The sequence below is a fragment of the Vitis vinifera genome, chromosome 5 (genome assembly GCF_030704535.1).
Source record: "Vitis vinifera cultivar Pinot Noir 40024 chromosome 5, ASM3070453v1".
NCBI classification, from domain to species: domain Eukaryota; kingdom Viridiplantae; phylum Streptophyta; class Magnoliopsida; order Vitales; family Vitaceae; genus Vitis; species Vitis vinifera.
Genome location: NC_081809.1, coordinates 2,775,581 through 2,785,454, shown reverse-complemented (window position 1 = coordinate 2,785,454; position 9,874 = coordinate 2,775,581). Strand labels below are relative to the sequence as shown.

The 9,874-nt window shown below is 36.9% G+C and overlaps 1 protein-coding gene across 1 annotated transcript; it reads left to right on the top strand.

Annotated features, from left to right (window-relative positions):
• On the top strand, nucleotides 1–8,867 carry LOC100252756 (squamosa promoter-binding-like protein 1). The gene is made up of 10 exons (XM_002274898.4): nucleotides 1–1,139; nucleotides 1,331–1,512; nucleotides 3,733–4,388; nucleotides 5,439–5,513; nucleotides 5,605–5,712; nucleotides 5,800–5,917; nucleotides 6,028–6,166; nucleotides 6,303–6,453; nucleotides 7,242–7,877; nucleotides 8,255–8,867. Exons 1-10 carry the CDS (start codon nucleotides 565–567, stop codon nucleotides 8,702–8,704), a joined length of 3,090 nt encoding a protein of 1,029 aa, XP_002274934.1. The 5' UTR covers nucleotides 1–564; the 3' UTR covers nucleotides 8,705–8,867.
• Nucleotides 8,868–9,874: the final 1,007 nt, after the last annotated feature.

Genomic DNA, 9,874 nt, shown 5'->3' with positions numbered 1-9,874 from the left:
AACCGCATTTATAGCTCTTTTTTCCTTTGTGTCTTTTTTTCATTTGCTGCTTGCTCTTCTTTTTCGGCCGGCACCCTATATTCTCGGTACTTTCTATTCTCGCCGTCGATCTTCTTCAGCCGTCACGGACTTCAGATCAGGACCCTCGGGTGCCTGGGAAGTGCTCTATTTATTTATTTATTCTTGGTTTTGATGTTTGCTGTTGTTGAATTACGGCTATTGTCTTTGAATTGGGTTCTCTGCAATTGAGGATGGGATTTAGGGCTTGTGGTGGTGGTGGTGGGTGATTGGAGAAGGTTTTTGGGTATGTGGGTGGCTCTGTTCTGGATCCATGGATGTGTTGGTGTACTATTTCTTGATTTATGGGGCCGTACAGGTGTTGATTAGGGAAAGTTTGTGGTTTCAGGAATCTGAGTTACGGATTTTCAAGAGTTGAGAGAATTTGATCTGCGTGTGGAGAATTGCTTTTGTATTTGGTGTTTGTGTTTGTGATTGTGTTAAAGTTCGTGTTTGGTAGAATTTGGAATCTGGTGATTGTGATTTTGTTTTCCGGGTTGTTGATCAATGGAGCACAAATTCGGAGGTAAAGCCAACCATTTGCGTGGTCCAACGGTGTCTGATTTGAAGAAACTTGGGAAAAGGACTCTGGAATGGGATTTGAATGGCTGGAAATGGGATGGGGATCTTTTCAGGGCTACTCAGCTGAACTCTGTGCCATCAGATTGTGGGAGTAAGCAATTCTTTCCACCTGCATCTGAACCAGTTACTGTGGGTTTATCAATCAGTTCATCATCGTCAGATGAAATAATTGTAGATGATGGGAAAGGGAAGAGGGAACTGGAGAAAAAGCGGAGAGTTGTGGTTCTTGAAGACGAAGCGTGCGATGAGCTCGGCTCCCTTAATTTGAAGCTTGGTGCTCAAGTTTACCCTATCATGGAAGGGGAGGTAAAGAGTGGGAAGAAGACTAAGCTCATTGGGGCTACCCCAAATCGTGCAGTCTGCCAAGTGGAGGATTGCAGAGCTGATTTGGGCAATGCCAAGGATTACCATAGACGACATAAAGTTTGTGACATGCATTCAAAGGCTAGTAAAGCTCTGGTCGGAAATGTTATGCAGCGGTTCTGTCAGCAGTGTAGCAGGTCTGTTGGGTTTATACGGTTTTCTATGTTTGGAGAAAAAAATCACAGGATTTGCAAGAATCACAATGATGATCATCTAATTAGTTGCTTTGCTTTTATTTTGATCTGAAGTCTTAGCCTGAATTTTGCCCTACATATATTAAAAATATTTGTTTCTCAAATTAGATGTAATTTGGTTATACCTATGGCAGGTTTCACCTTCTTCAAGAGTTTGATGAAGGAAAAAGAAGTTGTCGAAGGCGTTTGGCAGGTCATAACAGACGGAGGAGGAAAACGCATCCTGATACCGTAGTTAATGGAGGTTCCCTGAATGATGAACGAGGAATTCGTTATCTACTGATGAGCGTGCTGAGAATACTCTCCAATATGCATGGTAAGTATTTGTCTTATCACCAATTTAATAATTTATTGGAAATATTCTCCCAGAACTGATTGATTGATATCATTTTTATTATCATGCAGAGCTGCTATTGATGATCGCCAATGTGTTAATGATTGTTATTAGAATATTGCCTTTCTCATCACCTTTTCGACAACTATGCAAAGTTAGTAGTACCTAATTATCTATGTGTGGGATAAATGGTAAACAAGTAGATGGGTAATTAACATGGTTTTCTTGAGGTGAAATGACAATAGTTTTTTTTTTTTTTGGTGTAGAATTTAAGCCTACATTGGCGGATGTTAGGATGCCTTGACATGAGAATGATTTCACCAATCCCCTCTTGGATGGATACACAATTACTGTGAAAAATGGCAAGGCGTTTACTTTGAAGCTTAGAATAATATACAACACTTTTTTGCTAAGAACTCAAGTGCGAGTGCTGTAGATACCTATTGGTATTCTCTGTTTTGTTTTTTTGTGTATAATTTTTGTATACTTAGGGTGTGCCCCCTTTTATTGGTGCTCTTTTAATAGAGTCTCTCCTGGATTATCCAAAAATAAATATGAAAAAATTGTGAGAGAGACTCATAAAGGAAAGTGAGCTCTAAAGATTTAACCAACTGTTTCGCATTTGGTTGGGTATGTGGGCATCCAAGGCAGGAAGAAAAAGCAAGGTTCTTTCTTTGGAGTTCTGGACACTCTGCACTCTTTTCTGTTTTAAGAATGAATTATACAAATAGTAGGTGAGTTAAATTTGATGCTAGGAGGGATGATGTAGAATTTAGGAATCTTGGAGGCTAGGTTATATGGTTATTTGTGGAAGTTCTCTTTGTAGCACTCTTCTTTTGGCAGGCTTTCATTAGGTAATTTTTGCTGTAGATTTCTGGTTGGGAACCCTTCTTGGACAGTTTTGGCGACTAAAACAGTATAGGGGATTAAGTGGGGTCACTATGGAATTGTTTTGAACTTTTGACATTTATATCATACTTGGGTCACCCCTGAGAGGTATTAAGTTGTGAAATTTTTATCACAGTTTTACAACGCCCAGGCATCAACTTGAGTTTTACAAGGTTTTGAAGTACAACTGCAGCAAGACTTTACCACTTTTATGCCCTAGTTGAATGAATTCATATAAGTTTTTGGAATTGTATGAAACAGCACAAGCAGTGGTATTCATTTTAGCTTTGAAAAAGATTGCTGGAGAGGTAGAGAGGATACTTATAGGATTTATTGACACTCGAGGTATGATGATAACAACTGTGTGGCATGTGCCCTGTGAGGTCAATTTTCAGAACAGGATCATAAAGAACAATGTGATTTGATGCATTTCACTCCCATTGTTGTGGTATTCTTACCATAATATTCTAAGGATGATCCTTAAAGAAGGTTTCAAAATAAAATATAAAAAATAACAGAATCTGGAGTTTTGAGAACCTGTTTTGATTTCTGAGCCTTTTCAAGATTTGGACAAAAACTATTTCTCATTGATAAAAAATTCCATGCCTTCATCACATTTTTGATTTTTCAAGATTTGATTGCATTTTTACACCAGAGATAGATTTGCTGCTGAAACTGAAATTTGAACATCAGTCACTATGAAGATGAGGGTTTTATAGGTATGGGAGAGTGAGAGAAGGCTGTCATGTTGCCAATATCAAACGGACTGGAAGTTTTAAATAATTATCTGTTACATAAATTAGTATTACTGTCTTGTTGAATTGCATTTATTTTTTGTGTTTTCTCTTGTTTTGGCTTTGCCTTTTTGTGCCCATTGTATGTCATATGTACTCTTTTTTTGCTCTCTCTCTCTCTCTCTCTCTCTCTCTATATATATATATATATATATATATATCTTTTATTGCCTTTAAAAAAAAAAAGAAAAAGAAATTTATGGTTCTTAAAAATCCAATCACATATTTATGATTGTGTCTTTTTTGGGTCTGTTTTGTGGTTGCGCTGTTTTCATGATCTTTTCTTGCCCCAACTTCATGTGTACATCCATGTTTCATAGCTGTGGTGCTAGAACTCCAATGCATCTAACTGAATTCTAATATCTTGATCTTCAGGAAAATATCCTTGAAATAATTAGAAGTGATGTCATTCAGTTATATTCTTTTTTTAATTGTGGTTTTTGTTTGTGTTACCACTTTTTGAGTCTAGTGATTGGCCTACTAATTTGACTTCACAGATTCTGTCTTATATAAATTGCAGCAAATAGCTCAGATCAAACAAAGGATCAGGATCTCCTATCTCATATATTAAAGAACCTTGCCAGTTCTGGTGGTACAATAAATGAAAGGGACATTCCAGGGTTATTGCAGGGATCTCAAGATTTACTGAATGCTGGAACCTCTGTTGGAACTGCAGAAAAGGTGCCAGATATGGTTTCAAATGGTCTTGTACCCAATAAACTTTTGGGATCAGCCTCTAGGATGGCTGATGGCAGTGATCTTCAGGCCTCTTCTAGGCCTATTGGGCCATGCTTGATGGCAACTGTACCTGAAATGGCAGAGAAAAGAGTATTTACTGATGATGCTCAGGTTGGAATGCTACAAAACTTGTCTGGTACCCAACCCACAAATAGATTTCCAACAGGAGATGGTGTTCCAGCCATGGAAAATATGCAAGGAACCACACATGGGAGGATCAAGTTAAATAACTTCGACTTAAATAATGTCTATAATGATTCTCAAGATTGCATAGAAAACCCAGAGAGGTCTTATGGTCCTGCAAATCCAGGGACCAGGCCTCTTGATCGTGCTCTTTTGGTACAACAAGACTCTTACAAGTCAAGCCCACCTCAGACAAGTGCAAATTCAGATTCAACTTCTGCCCGGTCTCTGTCTACTTCTAGTGGAGAAGCTCAGGTATATTTTGTTGTTCTTACATACTTAAGGTTTTTTATTGGCACTGTTATGATCATGTCCTTAAATTCCTGTGTTTTGGGGTATTGAGACACAGAGGTGCCAAACCATCCTGTTTATGTTCCTATTTTGGGTGGAACAGGCAATGAATTTCTTAAAATTGGGTAATAGTTGCCAGCTAATTGCCCAAATTCATTTGGGTCTTGTCTATGGGGGAGTCAATTGATTTTTTTGAAGCAGCTCAGCTTTTCATAGATAAGCTTTTCTTATGTTCAACCTCTATAGTGTGTTCTATTAATTTCCTATTGTCAAAACGGGTGAAGTTATTGATGGTTGTTATAATACCCATAAAAAATATGGACTTTATATCCATATTTAAGAAGATAATCATTGTAATTTGCAATCTGGGTGGGCCCTGTGGCCTTTCTATCCAGTTGATCAGTTAGCAGTTGAATGGTACACCTAAATTCTTAGGTCTGTAATATGGCTTCAAGTAGCCCCCTGGAAGTGATGTAAGATAGATCATGCTCTATCATTGTTCAGAGATTTTAAATGAAATATTTACTGGTGGCTGGTATGGCATGAAGTGTTGACCCTTTCTTTTTCCTTCTTGGATTTCCTATCCTTTCTCTGTGCTATTTTTATTTGTCAGTTTTGAAGGGGTAAAGGTGTCAAGTTAGGAAATTAACTGGAAAAGGAAGTTCAAGTGACTGGAATAAAGGAATTAATGTGCATGCATTTATTATATTTCTGATAATTCTAGAAAAGGAATGGCTGCGGTTCAAGCGTCAAGTTGGTGTTTTGTATTATCAGGAAAACTGTAATTAAGAGTGCGTTTGACAGTGATTCTAAAAGGTGTTTTTAGTCTTTTTAATACTTGAAAATTTTTATTTTTCGAGTATTAGAAATGCTAAAAACACTTCTCAAAATCACTACCAAACGCACTCTAAGTGCTGGACACAGTTATGGATGATAGTATGACTACCTAAAATTGTTATTTAGGACTCTAAAGATTATTTTTCTTAACCCTAACTTTGTCACCTCAATTTTCAGAGTCGCACAGATCGAATTGTCTTTAAACTCTTTGGAAAAGATCCCAGTGATTTTCCTCTTGTTATGAGAAAGCAGGTATTTTCTGAGCTGACATTTTTAAGTGCAATTCTTTTTGAAATGTTTTCTTCAAAAAATGTTTGATTTCTCAAACATTTTGAATTTCCAGGTCCTCGACTGGTTATCCCACACTCCTACGGAAATTGAGAGCTTCATCAGACCTGGCTGTATCATATTGACAATATACCTTCGCCTTGGAAAATCCACATGGGAGGAGGTATGCTTCTTTATTAGTTCCAGGAAAGGTAACTAATTCCAATTTTTGGCTAAGCATTACTGATCTTCCTAATCACCATTGCAACAGCTCTGCTGTGATCTAGGCTCCAGTTTGAGTAGGCTTTTGGATATGTCTGAGGACTCTTTTTGGAGAACTGGTTGGGTATATACTAGAGTACAGAATCGTTTAGCATTTATCTATAGTGGTTTGTCTCTGCTTCTTTCCGTTTGATGTTTTTGTTGCTTTTCTTTCCCTCAGAGTAACATTTTTTGTGAGGGTGACAAGGGATTTTGATTCTTTTTATTTATGCTGCAGGTCAGGTTGTTCTAGACACCCCCTTACCATTTAAAAGCCATAATTGCAGGATCTCAAGCATCAAACCAATTGCAGTTCCTGTCTCTGAACAAGCTCAATTTGTGGTTAAGGGCTTTAACCTTGCTGGATCTGCCACAAGGTATCCTTCATTTTCTTTGGGCATGCACCAAATTATGTTCTGCCACCTGTTGTTCATGTAATTTGGAAGAAATACTATCTTGAGTTTTAGGTTTTTGGTACTGCCCCAATACCAAGTTCCCTTTGCCTATTTTCAGGTTACTCTGTGCACTTGAGGGAAGGTATTTGGTCCAAGAAACTTGTTATGAGTTGACAGAGGGTACAGATACATTCATTGAGCATGATGATCTCCAGTGCCTCAGCTTTCCTTGCTCTGTACCAAATATTAGTGGGAGAGGATTCATTGAGGTCTTTTTTCTTCCCTGTACTTTCTCTGCAAGTACTGTTATCTTGGTTATTTTAACCAATGAAGTGTTCTATGTGTGTATATGCAGTTAAGTTTGCCTAAATTTTCTTGTTAGAGGTTTGATGAGTTCATAAAATGATGGATCCCGGCCATGAATCTGCCCATAAAATCCATTCTGATGATTTAATCTGTTGTCATTACTAGCATGTACCTGTTTGGTTGTATTCAAGATCTTAAGTTGGATCTGGATTTAATTTTTAGAAATTCATGGTATACACATTGCCAAACGAGTTAGAAGGAGTTTGACTTATGTTGCAGTCACTTTGAAAGTGGAATTTAATTTTGGGAATTCATGAAAATCCTGATAAGTTGAACTCTTGTTCCCCCCCCCCCCCTTTTTTTCTTGTCCATCTGCGTTTATGTTTCTTGCTGTTAATAGCAGATAGAAAACACTTTAGATCAGCCTCAAATCCTCCACTCTCCATCTTTGGAAGAAAGTGGCGTCCTTATTTAGTAAAAATTTATTTTGGTGCATGCTTTTCCAAGACAATACCTGTATGCAAATCTTGTTTATCTCATATTAGTATCATCTTGAAAAGTACATTTTAAATTAATAAATTAAAAGAAACTAGGGAGGTGGGGGCATTTGGATTCTTGGGGAAGAGGGCTGGTTGTTGGTGGTTTGGTTGTCTAGAAGAGTACTCTGTGCTTACCTCTTGTTTCTCTCTAATGATTGCATGCACATTGTTCTTTTCCTACAACTGAGGAATCTTGTATATGATTCTGTTAGGTGGAAGATCATGGTCTCAACAGCAGCTTCTTTCCATTTATAGTTGCAGAGCAGGATGTATGTTCTGAGATTTGTATGCTGGAGGGTGTGATAGATATGGTTGAGACTGCTGAAGACATCCTCCGAGAAACAGGAAAAATGCAAGCCAAGTATCAAGCCCTGGACTTTATACATGAAATGGGTTGGCTGCTTCATAGAAACTATTTGAAGTTTAGATTGGGTGACATGGATCCCAATCTGGACCTCTTTCCTTTCAAAAGGTTTAAGTGCCTCATGGAGTTTTCAGTGGACCATGATTGGTGTGCTGTTGTGAAGAAACTCTTGGGTATTGTGTTCAGTGGGACAGTAAATGCCGGGGAGCATCCTTCCATTGAAATTGCATTGTTGGACATGTGCCTCCTTCATAGCGCTGTTCGGAGAAACTGCAGACCTATGGTGGAACTCCTCTTGAGATTCATCCCAGATAAAATCTTGGATAAATCAGGTTCCAATGACAAGCGATGGCCCAACAGTGGCTCCAACTACTTGTTTAAGCCAGATTTCGTTGGTCCAGCAGGTTTGACTCCCCTTCACATAGCAGCCAGTATGGATGGCTCCGAGAATGTGTTGGATGCATTAACCGATGATCCTGAATTGGTATCTCCATCTCATCTCTTGATATGCATTGCAATTTAATAATTCTGATTTTATATGAGGATGATGCTCCAGTGTTGACAGTTAAAAACCACTTCTCTCATCCAAATTTTGCATTTTGTCATGGAATCCACTTACACCCTTTTGCATTCTAAATGATCCAAATAATCAATTCATGCCTGCTTCTGTGGGGCTTAGAATTAGGTCTACATCAGGTTGAAATTCCTGTTTTGCTTCTGATCAGGTCTGAACTGACATCAAAAATAAATTTTTGTGATATATTTTTGTGCGCTAAGGCATCCTGTTTTCCACTAGGTTCCTTTTCTTTCTTCACTTTTTAAAATTATTTCAAGGTGATGATATGAATCTTCATTTTCCAGGTGGGAATTGAAGCTTGGAAGAGTGCTAGAGACAAAGTTGGTTCGACTCCCAATGACTACGCATGCTTGCGAGGTCACAACTCCTACATCCAATTAGTCCAGAAGAAAATCAACAATAAGTTAAACAGACGTGTGGTGCTTGATATCCCTGATGCCCCCTTAGACTGCAACACCAAGCCGAAGCCGTCTGATGGGCTCAAATCGGTGAGGGTTCCCAGTTTGCAGATTGAGAAACAAGCAGCACGCCAACATTGCAAGCTATGCGAACAGAAGCTGGCTTATGGCGACACGAGAATGAGAACATCATTGGCATACAGGCCAGCAATGCTCTCAATGGTGGCTATAGCTGCTGTCTGCGTATGTGTGGCTCTGCTCTTCAAAAGCTCGCCAGAAGTGCTTTACGTGTTCAGGCCCTTCAGATGGGAACTACTGAAGTATGGATCCAGCTAAAAATTAGGTAGTTTTATTATCTTCGTACTGCAGACCAAATATGTTTTTTTTTTTTTTTCCTTCTCTGCAGGAAGAATGTAGAAATATTGATGATCCATGTGTAGATTTTAGCCAAAAAACACTCTATTATCTATTTATTCTAAATCAATTTTAATTTCATAAATGAAAGATGAGCTGCATAGGGGAACAGGGAGCTCGAACCAGTGGAAGAAACATGAATATGCTTTGTCCAGGTGGTGAAGGGAGTAGTGTAGGGTGTTATAGGGGAGGAGGGAACAGACCATATATACATATGCCTCTTCAAATCTTATGCATTTAGCAGGTTATCTGTGTTGCAGAGTGCCAAATTGAGATGGAAGATGATGATAAGATTCTAAGAAGCAGGCTTTGTGCTAAAATGCTAAGTGTCAGTGAGGTTGTGCATATATCCTCAGGTGGCTTCCTTATCTTTTATCTTCTTATGATATTGACAGGGAAGGAAAGGACTTGGATTCCTCATGAAAGTTATTAATATGAAAATTTTTAATTAAAAAAGAATTTATAATTTTAAAAATTAATATTAATATGAAAGTTATTTGATGTTTAATAAAATTTTGGCAATGATAATGAACTTTGATTCATCAAGCCAGACTTCAACATACTGCCTCAGACTCTCACCATTCAAGGTGTATTTATTATTTATTTTACATTTTATACTATTGAATAAATTATGTATTTAATCCAATTATATTTTATTAATTTAATAATATAAATAAATCATAATTTTTTATGAGTTGATTATAAATAAACAAAATAAAAATATATTCAAAACAATGCTAGCATGAATCTATTAAGATTTGTTTGGTAATTATTTTGGAGAATGGTTCAATTTTTTAAAATTGTTCTGTAATGTTTTGTAAAATAAAAGTTTGTTTAAAAATTTAAAATATTTTTAAATTATTTTTTTAATATGATTTAAAAATAATTTTATTTATATCTAATGTTTTATTTTTAATCATTTTACTGTGTTTGCATATTTATTTTTTTAAATAATTCTTAAAAAATAAAAAAAATAATATAAATCAACTAAAAGATGTTATTTAAAAATAACATGTTTTATATTCTTAACAAAAACTAAATAAGCCTTTATTTTTTGTATTATTCTTTTACTATTGAATTCAATAATTTTAA